Consider the following 26,106-nt stretch of genomic DNA (forward strand, 5'->3'; position numbering starts at 1 on the left):
AAGTGCAGTAGGTCTTTCCGAGTTATAGTTGAGGTTGTGCTGACAACAGCAAATTCATTAAATAACGTTGTCAGTAAGCCACCAGCAACTAGTGTCGTTTTATAAGAAGTTGTCGGTACTAGACAGTACATTGACAGTAGAGTTTCTATGGGCAGAGACGTACCATACTGCGTCCCAAACTGGCTGTACTGTACAGTGTACAGTGTACAATACAATAACCTCCACAGTACTATGCACTGTAGTGCATCTGGAACAGTAAACTGTACAGTGTACAGTACTGTATACGAAAGGGTTTTGCGTTAGAGCTTCTTGATCACCATCGCTACTTCTAGTCGAGCTACTGCAAAATATGCAGCATTCACAAATATTCTACAAAGTAACATGCAAAAATTCAATTTAATTTAGTCATACTCGGTACAAATAGACAGTATCAAATGTTGTATTGTCACTGCAGTACAGTATAATTCACAAGGAAGGGCTCCACTAGTTCAATATTAATAAATTAATATATACTCGTATATATATATACTGTACTGTACAGTACTGCATAATAGAAGTACTTTAAAATTATAAGTTAATTCAATGCCCAATGTCGAAGCTACATGAAGAGCTTTAAAGGCTGAAACTTGGGATATTAGATAGCGTACCGCATCAGTGGTTATGGCTGAAGTCTTTCTGTACAGGTTGGACCATGTTCTTGGGATCACAGGTAGTTATAGGCTTTTTCTTCTTTATAGTAGTATTCAAACTATCATCATTATTTCTTGACAGTAAACTGTTCTGCACTGACTACCGAGTTGTGCATCTCTACCTCAGTGTAGAGATACGAATAATATATAAGCAAAGTAACATTTCATGACACCATAACAGGAATGCTGCCATACTGTACAGTACATGAGTATACAGTGATACATTGACGACGAAAACACCTGTTTAATTAGGATCAGTCAGATCAGAAATTGTAGCTAACTATTAAAATAGATTTTATCAGCTCCTAATTGTTAGTATTCTTGCGTACTATGCTTAATTTCATAAATAGTATATTATAGTAAATGAATATTATTGTATTCGTAAGTACTATATCGTAGTGTACTGAAGTCGATGAAATAGTGAAATCTGAAATCTCGCTTAGTAATTTCAATTTGAAAAGTATTTGACATTATTACTATACTTGGATCTGCTCAGTTGCAGTGAAAAGCCTAAACAATGGGATATGCTATTAAAGATATTGTAGAGATATATCACGTTCATTTTACAACTGCGGTTAGATATGATCACTTTGGTACTGTGTGAACTTTACATAATGAATGAATTAATTATTGAACGATTGCAATTATGTAACGTGCTCGAACTTCATATTTGTGTAATTAATTATTCCACGCTGTAAATATGAATAGCCATGTCATGGACGCTGTTGATATACGAGTATATATGCGTATAAGCAATAACAAATGACCTCGGCGAAACTTGCCCAATGCACAGTAGTTATGGCCTTCTACTACTATTATAACATGGATTGTTAATTCAATTTTTATTACATAAAATAGGTAAAAATAATCAGGAGAGAATCCAAACTGTGAGTTATAAATTATCTAGGAAATGCGTGGCGTTAGCGTTGGCTACAGCAAATGGTTTGTTAAGTATCGCATTGCTTTTATCACACATATATATATAAATATAATTGATTAATTAATGCTGTATTCTGTACTAACTAGTAAACATTAGAATAATGATGAAGTTATAATGATATTTTGCCTCATATTATAAATACGCGTATTAGATCCAGTTACCCCCACAATACCACAGATCATTTTGGACATCATAACAATTACCTACAGTAATTTGGTTACTTTATATAATGTAATAATTCTAATGTCATTTTTTATCAGGGAATTTAATTTTACGCTTTGAAGAAAATGCTAAAACCAACACTAGGATCTTACCATGGCTTAGAGTAAGCGTTTTTAATTTCCTGTAGGATATACTTTAAGTACAAGTCGAGCCAGTCATATTAGCACTCATTATGGTATATTTCAATTTTCATTACTACATTTACCTCAAATCCTTCTGAAACAAAAGAATCCTCAATATGCTATAAGGGCGATGACGTTCAGTCCAGATGGTAAATGGTTGGTTTGTGTGTGTATAAACTCGGTACTATTCATCGTACCTGCTTTAACCTTAGTGAAGGTAAGCAATCGATTTGATATGGACCAAAATAAATTTGCCAGATAACGATTTAACTTTTATATCTGTCTTATTAGTCGATTACTTCAAGCTAAATTAGCGAAGGCACCACAATTCTCGTATCTACTTCATTATTGTTAAATATTCATTGATAGTTATCAGTGATATTACCTTTTATTTGTAAGACAGACATTTATGGTATCTATGTACAAGAATAATAGTACATAAAATCTTCTGCAAGTAGTGTGTGATACTGGTATTAGATAAAAATCATTTTATGATAGCTTAAGTATAAATATAATACTACTATACTATTCTTAAGTTAGCTTTTATATGATTATAATTATAGATTGCTTATTTTCTTTTGTTTTCTTGACAGCCTAAAAGTCTCTCCGGTCATCCTTTATGGTCAATTTACGATCTAACAGAAATCACAGATACTGAAATCAGCGGTAAGTCATATTGTGCCTAATCAATTCATATTACGTTATCGTTAAGATTCTTTTATATTCGAGGATTTAACCGTAGAGGTATTATTGATAGTTAAACGGAAACAGCTCTTATTCGAAGGTTACAGTATATAACCAACTTTACTGATCTTTGTTTATATTGGAAGAATGCAATAATTAAATTTAATTTATTAAAAGTTTCTATGTTACATGAATTATAATATTCCATTCCAGAATCTTTTACGAGATTTAAAGTTACTGTAGCAATTATATTTTTACCGCATATGCACTCGATCTTTTACAATTAGAAATATGCTAGTTATAGTTGTATTGATTTCTAATACGATATTGCAATGCAGTGTTAACTCTAATGTAAACTATACTGCTTTACATCGAATGTGGTTAACTGTTTATTCAGGAAATGCAACATGTGTGGTCTGGTGGTATTCCATGGATAATAAGCACCTGGCTATTGTTGGATGCGAGGTGAGAGACTGTACAGTACTTTGCTGTATTCTTGCATATGCACCATTAGTCTATTAGATTGCGAATGATCAAGCTTGTAAGAACGTTTTTAACATTTTAGCCTTCCTAAATGTTATACAAGCGATATATTTCATACGCGGCCTCTAATTCTTATTTTATGTTTGGACAATAATACGTCGAAGGATGGTGAGGTTGTCTTTATCGATCTAGTACTAAGACGTAAAGTAACAGGATTCAAACTTGATAATACTACAATTAAGTCAATGGATATTGTTCGAGATTTTTCCGAAACTGCCAGCTATCTATTAGTAAGTTTGAATAATGCTAGTTTACTGTAAATGTCAATAAAAAATACTGCAGATTTGTAACGATGACATGTAAAGTTGTGCTGTTGCGATGATGTTTATATTTTGATGGTAGGATTATATGGAATTAAAATATAAATTCCATAATTGACATTAAAAGTAGGTCCTACTTAATTATGACATTAGATACACACTGTTGATTACTCTCTGAGAATGATGCTAGAATTAATCGAAAAGCGCTTCGATTTAAATTCGTTGAAAAGTATGCTTCATTTAGACGAGTTACAATATCGTGCACTCCTTTCGGAAATCAAGGTAAGTTAATTGAATAATAGCAAGCTTTATCTCGAATGCAGCAAATCTAACAGCGTGATTGTAAAACTAGTATTCTAGACGTGATACGGTTATCACTTTGCAAAGTGGAAAAGGAAGGCATTACCTTGTATCTCATAATTACAAGACTAATCAAGTGCAGGTATAAATCTCTTTCGATCACATAACACTCACACTCTACTATAGATAACTATGTAATGTAATCAAGATCTTCATAAGGACGACATTATTTCAGTTAAAATTATAATAGCTTCCTTAGAATATAGAGTGTTAATATTTAAAATACGATCTACTATACTGAATTAGATTTATGATCCTGAAATTGACAAGCAGCCCTTGTTTGAGTTTAAAATTTTCACTGGTGCCTCACATCTTTGCTGGAACGACAAACTCATGTTTACAGTGACATCAGAAGAATGGAACCGAAAACTTTATATTTTATCAAGTCGACTGGCGGAAGTTAATAAGCAGAACAATGTAGCTTGCATACTTGCTTTAATTGTACTAGATTACGTATTCTATGCTAATGAAATCATTCATTATTTCAGGACTTCAACTACGATAGCATCATTCAATCTTTTCAAATGCCTCGTGAGGATATAATACAGATATTTATCAAGGAAGAAGCTATCCCTTTTGCTTATACAGCAGGTTTTCAATCGGAAAATGTAGCTTTACCGACGTGCGTAATAGTAACATCCTGTGGAATTTACGAATGCAGGCAACGGTTAGTTTGTTAATAAAAGACGTCCGTATTAAATTTTTTACTAATTAAATGTTATAACTACTTTTAGTTTACATGCTGAAGATATTTTGCTAGAGTTAATCCTTTCATCAGCTTATAAAGACTATCAAAGAGCTGAAAAATTCGGATTTGCCTTGCATCTAGATATCGACAGGATTTATCAAGTAATTGCTATAAATTAATTATTTAATAAACTATAATTTGTGGCGTAAAGGCGATAATGAAGGGCTTTTATACTTTTATAAAGATAGCAGCTGAAGAGAAATTAGAATCTAAGTGTTATACACAATGCCAGAAATTACTCAAGCGTTCTAGGGTTAATTATATAATTATCTATATGTGTTGATATAGGATGCGTATGAGTAGTTTATATCTTTTGTGACTAGTTTATAATCTTAATCACTGTCGTATAATTGCATGGCTACATGAAACGACGATGAATATGATTATAACTCTGATATGATTGTACTAGGCTGAACCCGTAAATGTTGTTCGAGCGTTCTATCGACGAGATCGAATTAGCGATTCCGTTATATATTTGAAACAGGTTTGCGCGATGTAGTGCTGACGCATTTTACCGTACTTTACTTATGACTAAATTTTACGGTTAGGTTTCAGCAAATCTGAAGGATCGAGGTACCAGAAGTGTAATCAAAATCTCAAATACTACAGCTTTCTGTTATATAATGCAGGTAAATAATTTTGGTTGCAATTTGGTTCTTCGAAGTAATTAAAATATGATCGTAATTGAATTTTAACGCAGTTACTAATTCAAGCTGCAAATGGTAAAAGTGGTCACGCGCTAAGGGAATCTTTCAGGTTATTTACGTTAACTGATCGATTGCATTGTCTACTCCTTTTATAGAACAGCTAATAACATGTTATTTTCTATTTTGAATTTGTATTTGAAAATTCTTTCCTCCTCACTGTATCGTCTGCCTCTAGCCAATTTTTAAAGAGAAACGAGAGCTTTACTACCGAATTTGTATTAAAAAAATTAATTCTGACTGGTTTGACTGACTTCATTTTCGAAGTAGCGAAGGTTTGAGACGCATAGAAACGTGCTACGCCATTGTACTTTGTACTTCTTATCGATGTGGCCTTTATTTATTACTGTGATACTACATTGTATATACTAACAAGGGATTTACTTTCTAGACTCGTGGCGAAATTGTTTTTGTGATGGGATCTATAGTTGACCGGGGACATATGCATATAAATATAGCAGCTCAAGACTTCCTCTTTACTAATCACTTAATAACAGACGTCTGCCGAATATGCAACGGTGAGAATAGAGAAATTAGATTGATTCGTAAATTGTGAATACTGTATTAACTTATTGAATAGGTGCTGTGGGTGAGATTTACTTCTTGTCAGGATTTTTATATGTTTGCACGACTTGTAGATCAAATAGTTTTGCTAAATTAACAACATTGAACACTTAATAATAGGGGCTCTGCTTCGGAGTATGTCAATGGGTAGCTTTATCAAATTTCTATTATCAGAGGTAACTTTGCAGTTGCATTGTGTTATTACATCTACGCAATCATTCACGACAACACTCTTATAACCGTTATAGGAGGATCTATTTCCCCGATACTTTGAATATGTCAGATTTCTACTACCAACATTAGATCCTGCCATACTGACATTTTTAGCTCAACAATTAGATCCTCTTTCTACCTCTCTTAAATGCTGGCAAGATGAAGTTGCTGTTATAAGGCAATGTTTAAGTGTAAAAGCATTAATTAAATCTTAACATTAACGAGGATTTTTTTCAAAACTCTTTAGAAATGCTGTAGGCTGGCATTCCAAAATTGATGTTCATTTAATACCTAAGGTTGTTACTTCAACTGTGTACGCTGTTACTGTCATGCACCTCTACAAGTGCAATTAAAAAGGTTCCCTGTACAACTATATAAACGCTAAACTTTTGCGGTATGTTTCAGAACCTTTGCTATTCTGGTGTGATGGTTGAATTATTTTTAATAGTTCTAGTGGGTCTGTCCAGTAAGAAGCATACTTCGCTCCTAAGGTATTGCTTATTTAAAATGTGACATCTATACGTACGTAATGGCAGATATTGAGATAGAAGAGTTGAATATGGGACCCGTGATCGTAGGCGGTTTAATTTTTTATCTTGAGATTAATAATCACGATTAGTATTAACGAGTTGTTATTTTATTTGTTTATTTTTTACGCAATTAGAAAGAAAGATTTAGCAAAAGTAAAGTCTGTAAGTGAGGCTTGTTCAAATATTGTAATATATGATCTATAGCTTCGATTTGAGATGGGATATTTCAATGCATTGACTTGTTTTTATTTTATTTGTTTTGTACTGTATCCACTATCCTGATGTTATATAACAAAAGATGTCCTGCGGCCCTGCGCATTGTGCCATTGTCGTTGAAAATGAAGTCCACACATTGAGCTATGGACTTAATCATGATGGCAAGCTTAATAAACAAGATGGGTTCCTTATGAGTGTTATAAGGCTATCTCCTTTTGAAAAGTATTGCTGTCAAGAAATATATAATTTCTACGTGTGATATGCGCTATCGTATTCATCAATCGTGTTCAAATTTATTTGGTATAGAATCGCTATTAAAGAAGTTTCTTGTGGTGCTGAGCATACGGTGGCATTAACTAAGCAGGGTGTTAGTTGTGCTGTTTATTAATGATATATTTCTCAATAAATAAAATTCTCTATTAAGTCATTCACTTTTATTTTTTATTTTATAACTTTTTATTTAGGTGATTTATGGTTGGGGATCTTCCAGTTTCGGTCAGGTAACAATTGCTATAACTAATTCATTTATTAAATTTATTTTACTAAATTATCTCAGTGCTGCTTTATTATTACTGAATTAAAGCTGGGATCAGAGGCTGGTTGTTGTTACCAACAGCCATCATTGATTGGGTTTTTCAACAATCCTTGCATTACTGTCGCTTGTGGCTTTTATCATACCTTGACTATCACTGACGATCATTCCCTTTGGAGCTGGGGATGGGGTATCCATGGTCAGCTTGGTCACAGCAGGTATGAAAATTGCCATATACCGTCTTTAGTTAAACCGGATGATTGTCAACATTGGTGTCCCATCAAAATTTCAGCTGGATATGCTCATTCGGCCGTTTTAACAGAAAAAGTGTGTATTTAATATTTTTTCTTTCACGATACATCCATTTATGAACCTGTAATTAACTTTGATCATGATCATTCATTTTTCGTGTGAAGGGTTCAGTTTACACATTCGGGTCAAGTAAGTTCTGATGTCAAGACGGTATTCATATTTTATGTATTAAATTTTAATTTCGTTGGCAGATATTTATGGTCAGTGTGGTCTAAGCTTTGAACTGCGCAAGCAAGTCAAACCGAGATTAATAAATTCTTTCGAATCTGCGCGGTTGCTCAACTGTGGGCCATTTCATATGGTTTGATTAATATTAACGATTAACTAATGAACACAATGATACAAATAGTGTAGCTTAGGAAATGCCTCTTACTAACAATAATTATATAAAAATAATCGTTGGTATCATTATTTTTACACCTGCTCTAATTTATTGCATCTTTAATTCCCTGTAGGCTGTAGTTACCTATGACGAGATTACTTTTGTTTGGGGTAGGAGCCAACAGGACAATTTAAAAGTAACTGTTTCATATTTTTAATGAAAAGTTGCTTTTGCTACTTTACCTTGGTTATTTACTTAAAAGTAATACAATGTCGTCTAGAAGTCTCTTAATCCTCAAAGCTATGACAGGCTGCAGAAAAATTTATATTTGGGTGATGGCAAAGAATTTCATGTGTTTGAGCCTAAGCAGGTCTTGATACCAACTAGGGGAAAAATCCTACAGGTATTAGTAGGAGTCTGTATTTACGATTATAAATTTTACGCAAATATCATTATGAATAGTATTTATTATGCTAAGGGTTCTAATCTGAATTTGTTTGTTAGGTCAGCTGTGGTTTGGATTATACAATTGTTTTGGTGAAAGGAGGGAGTGTTTTCATCATTCGTCGTGGCTGTATTAAAGAAGTAGCTACCAACGTAAATACATAAAGAATGCTTCGTTGTATTTGTATGAAGGTATTAGAAAGCTTTTTATTTTCTATCCTAGTCAAGAAGCTGGAATGGCCCTAAGAATATTCAAAGTGTCTGTGGTGGATACTTCTATTCAGTCCTTACTGATGACCTAGGCAGAGCGTGGGTTATAGATCAAGTAATGCTGTTATTTAGACGTGATCTTCCGATATACAGGAATTAATATGGTACTACTTACAGTATGCGCCATTTGACGTTTATCTAATTGCATTTTTGTCTCTTACCAATTTATAGATTTTTGATGATGTTAAATGTCACATTGTTAAAAACATAACTACCACTTCTGGTATTGATGAGAGAAAATCCCTTAATGACATTGAGCAGGTAAAAGTACAAGTAAATTTTGTTATCACTTATTTCTTTAATTGTTTACTTCTTTTATTGAAATGAACTTTAGGATGGAAATAAGTTGATAACCAAAGTCGATTCCAGTAATAATAATCTAGAAAGTGATATCTCATTTAAACCATACAACTACGATTCTGTAGGAATTGCACTCTCAATGTTAAAAGGAATATATAATAACGAAAATTTGATAAGGTGTGTATTATGTCGATGATTATTATTTTGTATTGCTGTTATTTTTATATTTTGTGATAGCACGCATGTATAATATTCATTGATATCTTAAATATAGGTTTTGCATAGATGGTATGCATTGGGAATTCGTGTCAAAACTTTTCGACAATTGTAACTTAATTCCTCAGGTAAGAAGCTTTATTACTTGACAGTAGCCTTTTTAAGTAGAATTTACCACATTGAACTATATTATGAACGGCAGACGTACAGATATCAGCTGAAGTCAATTCTCCAGCACCATAATGAAGGCATCGTTGACCGCATGATTACCGTTACAAAGGAATGTCTCCAGTTAGTTAAGGAAATATTAATGGATTAGAATATTGGATTAGCTCTTAGGTGATTAATTATTTTTAATTAATACCGTTGACTTAAGGAATTATGCAGGTATGGTCAGTGATAATAAACAAACTGAAATTGAAAGACTAGGTAGTTGGCTTGTAGGAGAGGTGAGGGAGGAATTAAATGAATTAGCTATCTGGGTTCGATTTAAGAATTTGTACGATAAGTTTCTATCATGTTCTTAGCGATTGTTTATACTTCATATGCAGATATTTAATGCTTGGAAAGTAGTCAATATGCCAAACGAAGCCATTGAAAATATTTTGATGGACTATTTAGAAGTTCTATCGAGATGTTTGATTTACTTGTTGTATAAGTAAGTCTGTGCGATTCCTAAATACTGACCAATAATAATTCTGAAAATTTTTACGAGGTTTTCTTGTTAGTGATTGCGTCTCTTTAATCCACATAGGCAATCGCATAATGGGAATGTCAATATTCATAGTTATATGAATCGAAAAATATTCACTCCTAGCATGTGTTTCAATGTTAAATTTATAAATGTTGCTTTACAAATGCTGGAGAATGATAAGTTATCCTATGCAGAAGTTTACCAAGCTCGTTTTAGATCCCATTCCAGCAACGATGGCCTAATCGCACGGCATTTTTGTCGTGATACAGGCAAAAATTTCGATACTTATAAGCGTAGATGGCAGCAAGTTGCTAATAACGTCGACAAGGATATATCATACGAACAGTGCCTTTCAGTATCACCTGCGTTGAAAAGGGTCAGCAGTGGTAGCTCATTCGATATCTTGCGCAGGTAATGGCATATCTATTAATAATCCGTTTGATATTGTAGGTATTTAACTGCCCTATATCTATTACCGGAACTTTAATGTATTTAATTATTATACTCCGATTGATATTTTCCAATCTCCTCTCATAAAAATTAAAACAGTTTTCCTCTACCTATATTTATTGAACTAATGCTTGATGCTGCTTTGTAGGGATGAAGATGATGTTGAATCTAGGAATATTGTTATCTTCGGTTGTGGTCATAGTTATAGCAGAGATTACTTTGATTCGCATGTTCTTAAAGGTTACTTGGACAGGTCAAAACTCAGAGATGATAAGGAAGCCACCTTTTCTAAGACTTTAATCAGATTATATTCGCGTGCCGTCACTGAACAGAAAATTCCATCTGCTTGTATAATTTGTGTTTCTAAAATTTTATCTGCTTTAAAATAGATTGTGAATATGGAATGGATCTCACTATAAATTTGTTGGGAACAGCATATATATATATATGAGGCACAATGATTTATTACCTTACCTAGTACAAAATAATCTATTTTCATGATTCGTTGACGCAGTCAATAATTATTAAGATCGTAGAATTGAAAAATATAGCTTAAATGAAAGGCAGTTGCATTGCTGTGACTGTAATTACGCTAGTTCTTCAGGATGATTCAAGTACTGTAAATTTCCATTTTGATGCTTTTATTGCGACCTTACTTTAAGTTTAAATTATAATTACCGAGAACTACGATTCACGACTAATAGGATAAGTCGTGTAGTCTTTATGATGATATTTTTAGCTATTACCAAAGAAAATATGTTCGTATTTAGGGAGATTGCTTGTACTAAAATATTTAGCAATTATTGCACGATTTGATATCGCTAGATCTAGCAGAAATTAAAATAAAATAAGACTTTCGTTCGCCGTCATTTGATACACCTGAGAACAATTTTAGGTATATAATTACAAAAACGTCTTATACTCTATGACATGAAACATCCTGTACTATTCTGATTCGGCTACTTCTGCTACTTCGGACACTTCCTTTTGTTTTCGTTGTAATTTCCTAGATGCGATACGGTCTTTAAGTTTCTGTTCCAGCGTTCTTTTCTCTAGTATCACAGAAGCTCTTTTGAAGATTGGCTTCGATTCGGCCTTTTGAGACAATAAAATTCGTTGTCATTTACTCTCTTAGTATTTAGACACAAAAGTTAATGCAATGCTGCACTGTAATTCAGATACCGACTTGATACATTTACTGGTAATTATCCAATTTATGAATAAAAATTAGCTTAAACTTAATTTAATGAGAGTGCTAATTTAGTGTACCTCTGTCTGCTCTGTGTGCTTTTGAATGAATGATTCTTGCATTCTTTGCGCTGCGCGCTCCATTCTTTCATCATTGTTAAGGTCTAAATTTTCATCACTTCCTAGAAGCTGATCGAAGCTTCGTGACTCAGCGTCAGGATTGTCTTCTCTTATCGTCATAGAGGTCTGAGTTCGTTCGTACCGTACACGGGCTATCCTCTCTTGCAAAACAGTCTTTTGTCTCTCTCTTTCTTCCTGCATTTGTAAATAATTCAACAGACGTGTAAACATTACGAATGCAATGTTACAATTCTCGTAATAACGCATATTAAGAGCATAGCACTAAATATCGGCAGTGTACGTATTATTAATTATTAACCATGACAATAGTTTTTTGTCTTTCGCCCATGCCTAGCAGAGCATTCGCTTCCCCAACTCTTTTCGCTCGCATACTTTCCAGTTTTGCTTTAAGCTTCGAAGAATAGAAGATTATTATTATAATCAGTCATACTTATAAAGATCTATATCGCAATTTAGCATACAGACCTGATTTTGCTGTCGAAGTTTCTCTGATAGCCTTCTCTTCTGTAAATTGTCAGTATTGTGCTGAATTTTATCCAAAAGTTCCTTTTTCTTCTCTTCTGATACGTCGACATCAACAACTGTTCTTTCTCTTCTTAAACCTATATCCGCCTGTATTGCAGGAGAAATTAGTAGATTGGAATCTGTTATATATCTTATACGAATAGCGTTAAGAGAAACTAATCTGTATGTTGCATAGTACGGTAGAAAATACAGCGCAAATGAAAGCTTCAGTTAAGTTAGGTCAGAGTATACGATGAGAAGTGATAACTAACAGGCAGCTGCATTTGTTGTGATCGCCTCCTACTCTTCTTGGCTTGGATAGCATCCTGTTTCGATTTTTCAAGAATCTCCTTTTGCTTTTGCTCCAAGGTTCTCTTTCTCTCCTTTTTAGCAGCCAAACGATTTCGCAGCTTAAGAATTTAGGAAAAAATGTAATATATCATTTGGTCACGTTTTCTATTTCTTGTAAGTACAATGTAGTACAGCTATTTGTGATTCTTACGATATCCTTTTGTCGATTTTTTTCATTTTTACTCGAATTCATTAAGGTAAGTTGTGTTTTTTCAGCCATGGCTATCATAGAATTAGCTACTTCATCTTCATAGTCTTTCAGCTGTCTTTTATAGCGTTTTTCTTCAAGTTTCTTTCTTGCTAAAGTCTTTTGGCGCTCCAATTCACTATTTAATGTCTTGAATTAAAAAATAATACGGTAAAGACAAGTTACTTATATGGTCAATCAAATAATATTCATGCTGTTAAATTGTATACCGTTCTTTGAGCCTGATGCATCGCCTCTAGAAGTGATAAAGCTGCTACTAGGTCTTCTTCACTTTGCAAAGCCCTGGACCTTTCACATACTTCGGTCTTTTTATCTAATTCTGCAACAATCTCTTCATCATCATCTGACAAATCTATGTCCGGTGGTACTGTTTCATTTGCATCTTTGGCTTTCTGTTGCCTTTGTTTATGTTCCTTACGAAGTCGCCTTTTCTCTAAAACTCTACGGTATACTAAGTGTTAGTAATCCAAATGCTCAAATACAAAATAAATCAGCGTTTAGCTTAAAATATGCGACGGACCTCTTTATACGGTTCTGATGGATCAGTTCCTGTTCACCTAATAGTGTCGAATCGTCCAATGTGTCCACTTGAAGCATTGCTATTGCCAGGTCACCATCATCAATAGAGCGAAAGTTTTTCATTTATTTTGGTTTTAATTTGTTCAAGTTGATTCTGCTTTTCAGCATCTCCTAGTAATTCTAAACATTGAATATCTTAGGAATTGGGAAGACAGTAATGAAGACAATAAATGATCTAAAAATACCTTGTGATGCAAGCACTTTCATAAGAGCGTCTTTGTCAGTCTCAAAGTTTTCGTTTAGCTTTAGTAGGTGATTTTGAATTTCTTGTTGTGCTATCTGGGTTTCCTGTTCATCTGTATCATCTATATCATCATCTGCGGAGATAACACTAGGTGATAATACCACTTTAACTAAATTATCGTACCAGCCTTCTCGTCTTGAAATTTTTTGTTCAGTAGCAAAGCGATTAAGAAATGCTTCATCCTATTATTTAAAAGAATCGTCAGCAGATGTTTAATGCCGTATTCTTAGTTAGTTATAAAATTATCAGTTTCTTACCTTATCAACTAGATGCCTTTCAACAGCAGAATTTTCGGCAGTTTGTTTTTCTTGAAGATCGGTTAAAAGCGCTACCGAAATTTCTTCTTGCATTTCTTCTGGAGTCTTACTACTAACTTTAACCAGTTCGTTAACTCGGTTGCATATATTCAATATAATCCTATAACGATTATATTAAGAACAGCATACTATTGTAGACATACTCCTGATTTAATATATCTTAAAACGATATAAGAGATTTTTATCAACATATCTACCCTTCCTTTAGGATCTTTATATGTTGGGAGCGATATTCAACTACACGCTGTAGGTGGTTTTGCTTCTCGTGATCCGTTTGGATTACCTCCGGTACTTCATCGAAAGCAGCTTCCATTGATTGCTCTTTCCACTCTGTCCTTAATACCCGTAAATCGCTCATTCTTTGATCTCGATCTAATTGACTCATCAGTGAGTATGGTTCCATAATGCCTGCAGTAAAGACGCAAAATAACAGTTTGAAATAACTATAGCGGATATCACTAGAAAATGTTCAAAGATTATAATGATTTCGATCTGCTTATATAATAATTTCTAATAATTGTACTGTAGTATCATACTTAAATCGCTTTCGATTTCGCCAAGAATCTGAAATAAAAGCTCTTGTTCAGTCGCATGTTTCTTTTCTAGTTCGGATAGAACCACTTCATGGGAGCTTAACAGTCCTCCTTGCTTCATTCTACTGAGGTGAAGAACTTCATCTGCCAAAGATTTATTAAGGGAATCAACATTTTACATGCAGTATTAATATCATTACTATATAAGAAGTTGCCTATTTATTAGTATCATTTTATGAACCTCTTTCGTCACTTTCGGCTTCTTGTTTAAGGTTTGCTTCTACAACTTTGACGTCGTCAACAACTGATCCTTTCTTTTGCTTTAAGAGCAACCTACGCTGTGCAAGTCTTCCTCTTGCAAGTTCTTCTTGTCGCGCACGAGATTTCTTAAAGCTTTATCGGATAATAACATAGTTTAAGGCTCTTGCTTGAATAGGATAGTTCGTAATTAAGTAACTATGATACGACACGATGTTTGAATTATACCTTTCTTCTCTGGCAGCTTCTTGTGATGCTGCAATACTAAAAACAAGAGCCGCTGATTCAAACTTATCTTCTCGAGCAACTTTTTTTTGCTGCCGTCGAATCTTAGCTAACATCAACTGACGATCTTTTTCGCTTTGGTATTTGTTGTTAGCGCTACGAAGAGAAGACAGCAACGCTTCTTTTTCGTTGTCGAAGTTGGCTTGTAGATTGATAATGGCATTTTTCGTTATCGTCTCATCTAATAGTGATAAAATACACAATCAAAATTCTATGACCATGAAGAAACCTATAGGAAAATCCTTCAAATACGAACGGTCTTCATTCTCTTCCTCCAAAGTGTCTAGATTAGAATTTAAGCGATCGTGATCTTTTCTCTTCGAAGGTTCTCTAGGAAGGCCAAAAGTACTACCAAAACTTGCTAAGGTTTCCTTTGATAAACCTGAAAGAGTTGTTAACTTTAATTTTTCCTTTAATTAACAATAGCTACTTCCTACTAATTGTCTGCAAAATGATCCCAATGATAATTTATAATTTGAAAGCAGCAAGAATCATCGACCTTTTATCGATAACGCAGCGGCTTCTTCTAATCTACCGCTTTCACGAAGTTTCTTTTCTTCTATCTTTAATTTTACGAGTTGTTCATTCCTTTCTTTTTCGCTTAATTTCATCCAAGCGGCTTCTCCTCCAGCTTGTGCTTTTAATACTTCCATTAACAATTTATCTCGAAAAGTATCGTATTTCTCCTCCAAAGCATTAACAAGTGCCTCATCATTTAATTCTGTTGATTTGGCGGATTCCTTCATTACTGCACCGAACAGAACCGAAGCGATGTCATCGAACCAACCTCCTTTTATGGCCATAGAGTAAGCACCGTACAACTTTTTCAAGTTTGGCAGATTCTGTAATAGTGCGAATAGTATTTTACCGAAAAACGAATTCAATTTCGTTCCTAAGGTTAGGTATTACAAAGGTACAACGAAAGTCGCGGCAATTATTAAGCTACTCGTATTGCAAAGATTACTGTACCTGACTATCGATTTCTTTAGATAAATTTTGTACTTCACCATCTTGCCTTTGTTGTAGATCGGCTAAAATACTCACACAAATGTCACGATAGTCTAGTTTGGACCCACCTTCGCTACTTGCACGATGGTAATCATTCACCAATCGCAAGCCAGCAGCCTCTGTTTTAGTAAATTTATTAGATGGTTATTTTATATAAAGAAATACTGTAATTTTGTCATATTTATTATTTTACCATTAAAGATTGAATCTTGCTCTTCTCCAGCCTTTAAAGAATCGCTAGCAGACATGAACATCTTTTGCCATATTTGCATCAAAAGAGTTAACCTTTGATTTCGTCCCTCAGCTGATAATGCCTTTGCTTGTAAGTTTTCAAACCCATGGGACTCAATTTTATTTAATATTCGAATAAGTACGTCTCTTTCAACGTTGTGCTTAATGTCGATATTTTGCAAAATAGCTTCCTGCAGTGAGCCTAAGCTTTCAGTATCAACTGTCATTTTCTGTGTGCTAGTGGAATTTGAACGTAATTTTTTTTTTCTTGCAGCTAGTCGCTCACGCGCTAGATGTTCCTGACGCTGTCGATTCAACTGTTCTCTGTCGAAGCATGGCAGTAAAACTCGCATTAAGACATTAACTGATATTTGCTAAGTACTGTATACAGTATACTATTTATTTATAACAATATAACATCATAAACATACGCTTTATTTGCTGCCTCATTTTGACTTTGTGCGAGTGTTAGAGCCAATAAAGCAGCATCGAATTGATCTTCTTGGCGCGCTCTTCTTTGTTCTCTTTTAAGTCTAGCGAGCTGCATCTGTCGTTCTTTTTCACTTAGCATTTGACCTTCGGCATTTGATAGCCCAGCCATCAGAGCGGCCTTATCGTCTTCATAGCAATCTTTCAGATTACGTAACAATCCTACTATCGATTTATCCTCGTTCTGAAGTTTTAATTTACGATTATATTCTTCATCTTCTTTCTTTTCCAGTTTGTCCACCTCACTTTCAGACATTCCCTCGGATAGTCTCTTTTAGGGTAAATATAAGAATTGGCTAAATTAAAAACTTTACATCGCTAATTACACATAAATTTAGCTACCTGCTTTCTCTTTTTCAATCTCTCTTGTAACCGCTGCTCATGTTTCAATTTACTATCCATTAGTAGCCCCTGGACATTGGATTCTGCTTCGGCATTCAGCTCAAGAATATTAGCCAATTCATCGTAACGATTTTCCTGTCGTAATTTTCGTTCTTGCCGCTTTAACTTCATAAGCCTTAATTGCCTTTCTTGCTCTGAAAGTTTCTTCCATTGTGCATCTCCTTTAATGATTATAAATTCAAAATAACAAAATATAAACTAGTTCTAGGTGGTTATATAATAATACCAATATAAGCGGTCAAAAATTAAATTAATTTTATTTTACCTAATTGTTTAGCTAAGGCTTCTGCCAATAACTTATCCCTTAATGCATCATATTTGCCGTTTAAGGCTTCCGTAATTTGAGATTCACCGGCGAACTTGGAAGGTTCCGCATTAAATAACACTGAGTTAACATTCTGGTACGTCATTTCTTTTAATCTCTGCAGCTGTTTTTCATGAATGCTTTTAATTTCACTTTCGTTCTAAGGGTATTGAAATATAACTAGTTAATAAATGTTATTATTATTACTGAAAAAGAATTGTGTCACCTTTCGTGCTAACTGGGATATTATTTTATCGATTTCTGTTTGTTGTATTTCATTCAGATCCGCAAGAAGAGATACTATGACGTCATCATTGGTTATACTGGCGATCTTCCTTTCACCAATTAAGGTACTTTTCCTACATTCAATTTTGATTACTGCGGCCTCCGCTAAAATATTCCAGTAGATACCTTGCTCTCCTAAAGCAATTAGTTAATAGCAACTATTTATCGTAAGATCTATCAAAAATAAAAGTATATTTAGATTAAATATACGCGTATCTCATGAGATTGAAGCGCGTTGGTAAATAGAGTAACAAAATTAAAGTATATTTATTATTGATGTAATAGATTGATAGTCTTGAACGATTTAAGCAGTGAGTGCACAATACAGTATATGGTCTGCTGGTTTATTGTTCCGTTATAATATTTAGAATTATAGCTTAATAAATTATAGATACTAATTGATTAGTTTATACGATAATGGATCTAACGGTATCTTCGGCATAGCTAGTTGTAATAAATTAAAGTAATAGTTTACTGGCAATAAGGAACACAATGAACTACCTGTACCGTTACATGCTGAAAACTGACTTTGATAAGTCTAGCGTATTGTTGGTTATTGAAACTGTAAAAAATTCGTATGCAATACAGCTGTCTTACTATTTAAATTTGCGATACCATACCGATATGCCTTCTACTGTACAAGTCTATTTAAACCTACAGTAGAGGGCGGCAGTGTGTGCAAAAGTAGCAATAAATAGGGTAAATTGCGGTATTATTCTAAGATAGTCATAGGTGACTATAAAGCGAAACTAAACTTATGGGTGTCAGGATGATAATATACCCGTATAATAAGTACTGCATATCCATGACATTAGATTTATCCAAAAAACAAGGCATTTTATCCTTGCTGTCTGTAATATCCGTTAGTATCATGGCTATACATTATGATACTGGTTACAATCCAATTTTGTACTTCTTTTGTAACATGTTGTCCGCTAACCACCGCTAAGTAAGTAAAATTCATAATGGAACTTCTGTACAAACATCTATAGAAAGTTGTATTATCATACCCTCTTCATCCGGTGAAATAGTATCAAGCCTTATTAGCAAATCTTGTAGTTTACACTCTCTTTCGTCTTCAGACATGATTTCAATCATCTCAATTATAACGCTTTCACGCTCTTTCGATAAAAGATCCACGAAGAACTTGCGCTCTTCGATATGCTTGATTTCAGTCGCTGAAATAAGCGTATTTTGCATCTGAACAAGATCTGTGTATTTCGGATCAGAAATTTCAACTTCTTGCATCTTTCGGGCGGGCAAGGTTGATCGCGTATATACTTTTCCTTTTAAGCGTTTTTCGGCGAGTCTTTCTTGCCGATATCTGTCATATTTAAGTCTGCATAACAAGATTCATAGTATAAAAAATCAAGTTGAGAATGTAATTGCAGTATGCGCAAATACTGTAGTATGATCATTGACCAATGCACGGATGTCATGAACTGCGTTTGTATTTCTATTTAAACAGTACAAAGTTAAGCAAACTGGAACCGTAGCGATCTAATTACATCATATCCAAATTTATTAATGTAAGTAAAATGCTATCACACTGACGTGAGGTTATCATTATACGTGCAGTTCCCTATAAATCATTAATGCACGTATACCATGCAGTCTTAGTTTGTCAACCGCACACCGTATGCCGCTACATGAAAGTATAGTTTTTGATGTAAAATAATACTCAATCTGATGTCTAAACGCCAAAATCTGTGTAAATAGTGAGTGCTAAATGCTCTATAGATTCTATCTACACAATTTGGATCCATCAATACAGGTTTGGTGAAGTAGTTGGTCAGTTTGGCAACTTACCAATTTTAGTAATTATAATCTAAACCTAAATGCGATGTATCAAAGAATGATGGATAACTTACAAACTATAATTTGTATTTGTCTCTATTCGTACTTCAGTGGTTAAAGGAGTCAAATTGACTACAATAAATATATTATTATAAGATTTACCGTACCGAAATAAGGTACTGCATTGAGGATTAAAATTAGTGCTACATATATGCAAGAAATTTATATAGACTTCGTAATCATTCAGTTTTGTAAGATCGTGAATCATGATCATTCACATTCTTTAATACAGCTTTAAGTTCATAATTTCATGCATTTGACGGCGTAGCTTTCATAGTATTTCTCAAAAACGTTATGATTCTGAGTTATGAACATGAGCAATACTAAGAATTTAATAACTAGAGGGAATTTTAGCGATATTATGCGAACTGCAAAGCTAATTATATAGCTAAATAATGATCAATGAATGTCATTTTACGGTATCAGTATACCTGTCAACGGTTGTTGCCTGACTACGTTCAAGAAGTCCTAATTGGATCGCTGCAGCGTCAAAATCATGTTCTTGTTGTGCCATACGAGATTCTCGACGAAGTCTAACTAGTTCTACTTGTCGTTCCCTTTCGGTGAGAACGTAATTGTCTGCTCCACGTAACCTAACAATACAGTAATGATCACATGAAATTTCTTACTGAACATAAATACTTAAAATTGCTATACCTAAACCTTCAATTAATAGAATTCCATACAAAATCACATTCTTAGTAATTGCATTTGTGCTAGTGATACCGTATAAGTGAACTTTTACTGTCCCTGTTTTCGTTATAATAATATTAATCAATGAAATAAAATTACTAAAGGTTTAAATAATAACTAGTAGCTTGCAGTTACGTAATATACTGTGCTGTACAGTGAACAATACTGTACCTATCCGATAGTGCTTCCTTTTCTTCCTTGAGTCTGTTATCTAGATCCAATAATAGTTCTTTTGTACAAGATTTCTCTTCGTTAAAAGTCTCTTCCAACTCTGATTCTGAGTTGTCTTCTTTATCTTGTCCTTGCAGCATTCTTAACCTGCGCTTTTCTAACCTTTCTTTCAGTTGACTTTCATAAGAAGGTCTGCTCTCACCCATAAGTTTTTTTAAGTTGGATTCTATCGCAAATCCGTCACCTACAATCATAAATGAGTAACATTTCTGTCAACTTCATACTAGTTTGCATGAAAGCATATCATGTAACTAACTTTCCATCAGGTTAGTCGATGTACAGTGATGAAATAGCATCAGTTATAAGAAAAGTGGAGCAATTAAGTTTCAGTGCATAGCAACAGAATATCCAAATCAATAGTAACAATTACTTCAAGTTAAAATCATGCAGTGATCATGTAGTTCCATTGAGAAAAAAGCTGCATGTGGGCCTGATATGAAGTTACGGTGTATGAACATATAGTATATGAGAAAACTAATATAATATTTTCTTCTACGGACACCATATACTACTATAGAATATACATTACCTAAGAGCGCAGCGGCATCATCGTAGCGTCCCTCGCGTACTAGCTTCTTTTCCTCAAATTTCAGTTGTACAAGACGTTGTTGCCTATCTTTCTCAGAGAGAGTGGTCCAGCTATCATCTCCGAATTGTTGTATTAATACTTCTTCCAATAACTTATCTTTAAGTGATTCATATTTTTTTTCCAATGCGCTGATAATATAATCATCATCAGCTGCCCCTTCATACTTTGTAATTATGTTTGCTACATTCTCAGCCGTACGATCTTGTCTAGCTTCTATTTGCTTAGCTCTTTGCTGTATTAGTTCTTCCATACTCTGTATTTAGTTCGTTAATATTTTAACAGCTTAATTATTTTAATCATTAATAAAATGTACATTAATACGGTTATCAAATATCGTAATACAACAAAGGTATTTACAGATTGCATTATTCGTGAAGACATCTCTTCTGATTCCTTAGAATGGTTGATCTGTAGATCAGCCATAATTGAAGCATATACGGTATTATCGTCAACCAAGGTTCCATTTTCAAATTCCATCTTCATCTTTCTACTGGCATACTTCACTAAAGCAGCTTCTTGTAAAATATTGAGAATCTCTTCTCGATCAACTATAAAGAATTTACGAATCTTCGTTATTCCTACGTGTAATGAAATACACGAGCTCGCTAAAACGTATTCGAAGCTTACTCTCATTTGCTCGTACGATCGCATCATAGTTCCCACGTAACTCAACGAGACATTCTTGCCTTTTGCTCTCTTCCATCTTGACGGCTGCAATTTTGAGAGTATTTAAACTAGACTCTCCACTTTCTTCATCTTGCATTAGTTGCAATAATAATTCCCTCTCCATGCAGTGTTTTTTCTCCATTTCCTTCAAGACAGAGTCACGCCAGCCAACAATATCACCCTCTTCTGGTTCTAATTCTTCATCAATAATAATTTTTTTACCATTTCTTGCTTTTCTCTCAGCCAGACGTTCCAATGCCAATTTTTCCTGTCGCTTACGATCTCCCTGTAGTCTGCATATACAATAATGTTTAGTAACGAAGGATTAACATCATGATTTTTAATGAACTACCTTTCATTAGCAGCAGCCTGATTACGTTCAGCCAATCCTAGCATCATCGCGGCAGTATCGAATCTATCTTCCATTTGCCCTTTGCGTGTCTCAAGCCGTAAGCGTAAGAGCTCAGCTTGCCTTTCTCGTTCTGACATGGCTTGACCTTCCGCACCGTGCAGCATAGCCAATAGCGCCTCTTTTTCAGCGTTAAAGCGGGCTTCCAGGTCATCCAGTAAGTTTACATTACTATGTACTTGATTATCCTCCGGCAATTCGCCTTCTTCCATCTCGATCTTATCGAGATCATTTCCTTCTATAATCAGTTGTTTACGACGTGCCAGTCTATTTACAAAGATTTTCTATGTTACAGGACGTTTGCTTACCTGTGAATTACTTGAAAGTACTTAATCATTCCTACCTATCCTTGAGCTGTTGGTCATACATGGCACGATTATGACCCATTAGTTGGTTGAGCTGTTCATGATTCTTGATGCTTTCACCTAAAAGTCTTGCTACTTCGTCGAATTTACCTTCATTTCTAAGTTTCCGTTCTTCCAGCTTTAACTTCATTAGTCTGGCCTGCCTTTCTCGTTCAGATAATTTAGCCCATTCAGCATCACCCATTTGCTATTGTCAAAAATTATAAAATTATGCATACAAATACTTATACGATCAATTATGTACAACCGACTTGATTTTGTTATTATTATAATATATAGTATAAATAAGAAATCATCACTTTTATGTTGTAAGAATATAAAGTTACATGTACTGGAAGTGATGTATGGGCCCCTTAAGTATTACCAAAAAATCCATAGATTGCAATTACCGTTTTAAGAGCATCTAGGATTAACTTTTCTTTCAGCATATCGTATTTTTCTTCTAGAGCCTTTACCAATTCGACTTCCTCTTTAGTTCTGACCACGTCAGTTTTCAAAACAAGTGATGATACATTGTCTAACAAATCTTCTTGGCGTGCAGATAGAAATTCATTTCTGATGTCTATTAGCTCTTGATTTGACTAAATACGAAATAATAAATGTAGATGATTCGTTACTTATTCAGACATTGTTATTCTGATAATGCAGTACTTTTCTTGAAATGAGTGTAACCTTTTCGGCAACATCGGTAAGAAAACGCTCACACTCTTGGTCTTGCATGCATTGTAATTCGGCTAACATTGCAACTGCTACATCTACTTCTCTATCATTCGCTTTAATATCTCTAGCGTTCTCGTAATAAATCGCAGTTGCTTCCTGTAAGATCTGATGATTCTATCAAATTCAAAGCGAAAAATCCTTAGATGGACATTTTCATTAATACTTATCAAGCGGTGAATAAAGTTCTTGTATGACTATATTCATAATAATTATATATTATCGAAGGGCGTTATCAATTGTAACAAAACATGGAAATACTTGTGTTTTCCTGGCAATTCTTTCTTCTTCGCTACTTTCACGCCACTTGCGCCTTTTAATTTTGAGTAAAGAGTATTGGTTTTGTCTCTCTTCGATGTTCATTTTTCGAACGTTCGACCTCACGGAAAGACTCTCTGAGCCCTGTAACATTTCAATGAATTTGTTTCTTTCATGTGCTTGCTTTTGTTCTAGAGTTCGAACAGTTGCTTCTAGAAGGTCAACAACTCCATATTCATCATAGAGATTCATATCTACTTCATCAATTTGAGACATTGTAGGAGTGTCTCCTCTCCTTCTTTCGGATAATCGCTCATGTGCTAATTTTTCTTGCCTAATTTGATCCAAAACTAGCCTAGAATTTCATTAAACAGAAGATACAGGTCTCTTAGATTCAATTTTTATCATAAGGCGTATGGTACAGCGGATTCATACACAATGATAAAACAACTATTTCCAATATGAAGCTTATTTTGAAGGCATATGCAGAGTACTTAGATAATAGTAGTTAACGAACAAGAATTTTACGTCACTGAAATAAATCTAATCTTATTTTTTGGTAAATTTTAAATTGTGCTTTTAATATCATCTATATTATCATCTAAACAACTGTAATGATTTCGTTTCGTAATTAAATATGAGGTATGATAGTACACTGACAACATCCATTCAGAGCTTAAAGTAACTGATTAAACTTAAGAATTGGTAAAATTTTTGACATTTCTTACTATACCATAATCTTACTTAAATTGTCTACATTACAATAAGGAATTTCAACGAGAATAGCTCACAACGGAGTGTTGAGCAAAGGAACGCTATCGGGTATTTATCGGTATTATTCAAGATTTGGTGAAACTCACGTCTGTGGTAGATTATATTGTTATAATTATGTAAATAACAAATCTTATTGACGTATCTAAAGTTCATAATTACTTTTTCGAGGAATAACTTTGGTAGCGTTCTGCTAACCCAACTGAAAGAGAAACACTATGGAAACGAAGGTCTAGCCTTGCACGACAGAGCTGGCGGACAAATTTTAAATACTGCTTTAGACGATCATTAGCAGTTTTAAGAAACTGTGGTTCCACGCTGCGGAGGTCGGACCATAAAAAATCTGTTTCTGCATTCTGTCTAGCGGCTAGATCATTCAGTATTTGAGAGTAAGAGCAAGATGTATTGTCGTATTTTTTCACGGCTTTTATTAATAATTGTCTATCTATTTCTTCGGTACTAAGTCCAGATTCTCTCAACTTATTACGTTTCTGCAGTTCCTCTGATAAATGAATTTCTACAGCGAAGATTGGTTCACCAATTAAACTAATGAGATCATGCGGAGAACGTTGCTGAGCACCATCTAAATTAATGATTTCATCTAGAAAGCCACTTTTTCTTAGTTGTTGCTCTAATTTCCCCAAATTCTTTACTCTGCGTTTCTTATCTGGTACATTTAGCGACATCCACATACCTTCACCTACGTGTCTTCGAATCATATCGCATATTGTAGACTCTCTTATGCATTCATATTTGCGATTAAGGATATCAAAGAGGTCCTTCGTGCTGATACGGTTACGAGCCGTAACTGTAACAAGTTCATCTTCCTCAGACGAACTATAACCCTTGTCGTATAGCATAGCTTCAATGCCGCGGGTATTTAAAATTTTCAGGTACCTCTTAGCAGTCTTTGTTAATCTTTCATTGCGATTCCTGATTGCCTTTTCAGCCCTGTTATCGATCTTATTTTCCTAGTAAATATCAATTTCATTAAATTATAGTTTTCACTAAGTGTACAGTGCAGTACACAAACCAGATAAAAGTAACAAACCTCAAAAGTTTTTATTTCCCTATAGAACGTGAGTTCATTATTCAAAGCCATTTGGGATAGCAAGGTGCCCTCTTTTTCAACTTCTTCCTCTGTATTTAGGTCTTCGGTTGGTATGCTATTCATAAATGTTCGGATTTCCTCATAACAGACCTTAGTTTCTGAAAAACGTCTTGCATGAACAAAGTTTTTCCAGTGCGTCATGCTAAACTTCTTACCACAATAGCTTTGTAATAGCAAGTAGGCATCTTGTACAGTTATCAGCCAGTCTCCATCTCTATCTAAAGATTTAAAGTCCCAATGTAATTGCTCCTCCAAAGTTTTCCTTTTATTAATTTCAGCGATGACATCAACAAACTTCTCTCTTGTACATTTTCCAGAGGAATTGTCACTGCATACACTTAAAATTGCAAGCTCAATTATGCGTAAATCAATTCGACTGTTATAGTAACTTTCGTAAAAAACTTGTATCTGCTCTTTGTCAATAAGACCGGTGAAATTAGAGTCCAGCGCATCCAAAACTGCTTCGACATTTACTCCTTTCACCATGTTAAAACGTTAGTTAGTAAATTTCAAGGATTTGCCTATAAACGCCTAAAATTGAGGGTAATCCAGTGTAGTTCTTATAAAGCTGCTTATATTAAATCTATTTTCTAGTAATGTGATTATTGTAGCTTCAAACTGTACGCATATATGCACGGTTATAGTAAAACTTGTTGAGCCTACAACGTAAATGTGTCGTGTAAACATATACTATATTTGGAAAGAAGTAAGGTACTGTACGAGATATCGCGTTACTTGATCAAATGATGGTGACAAACTACAGTATATAATTAGTTA

At 34.2% G+C, this 26,106-nt stretch overlaps 3 protein-coding genes across 3 annotated transcripts; 2 read left to right on the plus strand and 1 right to left on the minus strand.

Moving 5' to 3' along the window:
- Positions 1–660: 660 nt before the first annotated feature.
- On the plus strand, positions 661–6,264 carry TRIADDRAFT_52402 (uncharacterized protein; the record flags this gene model as incomplete). The annotated part of the gene is made up of 18 exons (XM_002108149.1): positions 661–709; positions 1,548–1,631; positions 1,890–1,954; positions 2,080–2,190; positions 2,567–2,639; positions 3,055–3,122; positions 3,305–3,430; positions 3,614–3,742; positions 4,309–4,487; positions 4,555–4,669; positions 4,720–4,821; positions 4,978–5,052; positions 5,117–5,197; positions 5,269–5,324; positions 5,451–5,547; positions 5,664–5,790; positions 5,957–6,012; positions 6,085–6,264. The coding sequence occupies 18 exons, from the start codon at positions 661–663 to the stop codon at positions 6,262–6,264; spliced, it is 1,773 nt and encodes a 590-aa protein (XP_002108185.1).
- A 613-nt stretch (positions 6,265–6,877) lies between these two features.
- TRIADDRAFT_52403 (uncharacterized protein) lies at positions 6,878–10,724 on the plus strand (the record flags this gene model as incomplete). Its single annotated transcript, XM_002108150.1, has 15 exons — positions 6,878–7,017; positions 7,102–7,162; positions 7,260–7,295; positions 7,352–7,545; positions 7,744–7,768; positions 8,095–8,157; positions 8,242–8,364; positions 8,466–8,558; positions 8,629–8,730; positions 8,847–8,936; positions 9,010–9,152; positions 9,250–9,319; positions 9,743–9,849; positions 9,946–10,296; positions 10,484–10,724. The coding sequence occupies 15 exons, from the start codon at positions 6,878–6,880 to the stop codon at positions 10,722–10,724; spliced, it is 1,839 nt and encodes a 612-aa protein (XP_002108186.1).
- Positions 10,725–11,280: 556 nt separating this feature from the next.
- On the minus strand, positions 11,281–25,815 carry TRIADDRAFT_52404 (uncharacterized protein; the record flags this gene model as incomplete). The annotated part of the gene is made up of 35 exons (XM_002108883.1): positions 11,281–11,430; positions 11,605–11,838; positions 11,963–12,055; positions 12,130–12,276; positions 12,441–12,578; positions 12,671–12,856; positions 12,937–13,178; positions 13,492–13,732; positions 13,808–13,967; positions 14,011–14,012; positions 14,151–14,275; positions 14,404–14,544; positions 14,642–14,793; positions 14,887–15,124; positions 15,173–15,325; positions 15,443–15,785; positions 15,913–16,070; positions 16,145–16,506; positions 16,614–16,942; positions 17,014–17,234; positions 17,339–17,537; positions 17,604–17,797; positions 18,673–19,001; positions 19,951–20,112; positions 20,384–20,627; positions 20,973–21,285; positions 21,390–21,610; positions 21,660–21,991; positions 22,051–22,374; positions 22,451–22,659; positions 22,862–23,053; positions 23,145–23,306; positions 23,451–23,802; positions 24,417–25,189; positions 25,270–25,815. 35 exons carry the CDS (start codon positions 25,813–25,815, stop codon positions 11,281–11,283), a joined length of 8,367 nt encoding a protein of 2,788 aa, XP_002108919.1.
- Positions 25,816–26,106: the final 291 nt, after the last annotated feature.

This window comes from Trichoplax adhaerens, genomic scaffold (genome assembly GCF_000150275.1).
Source record: "Trichoplax adhaerens TRIADscaffold_1 genomic scaffold, whole genome shotgun sequence".
In the NCBI taxonomy this organism is placed as follows: domain Eukaryota; kingdom Metazoa; phylum Placozoa; class Uniplacotomia; order Trichoplacea; family Trichoplacidae; genus Trichoplax; species Trichoplax adhaerens.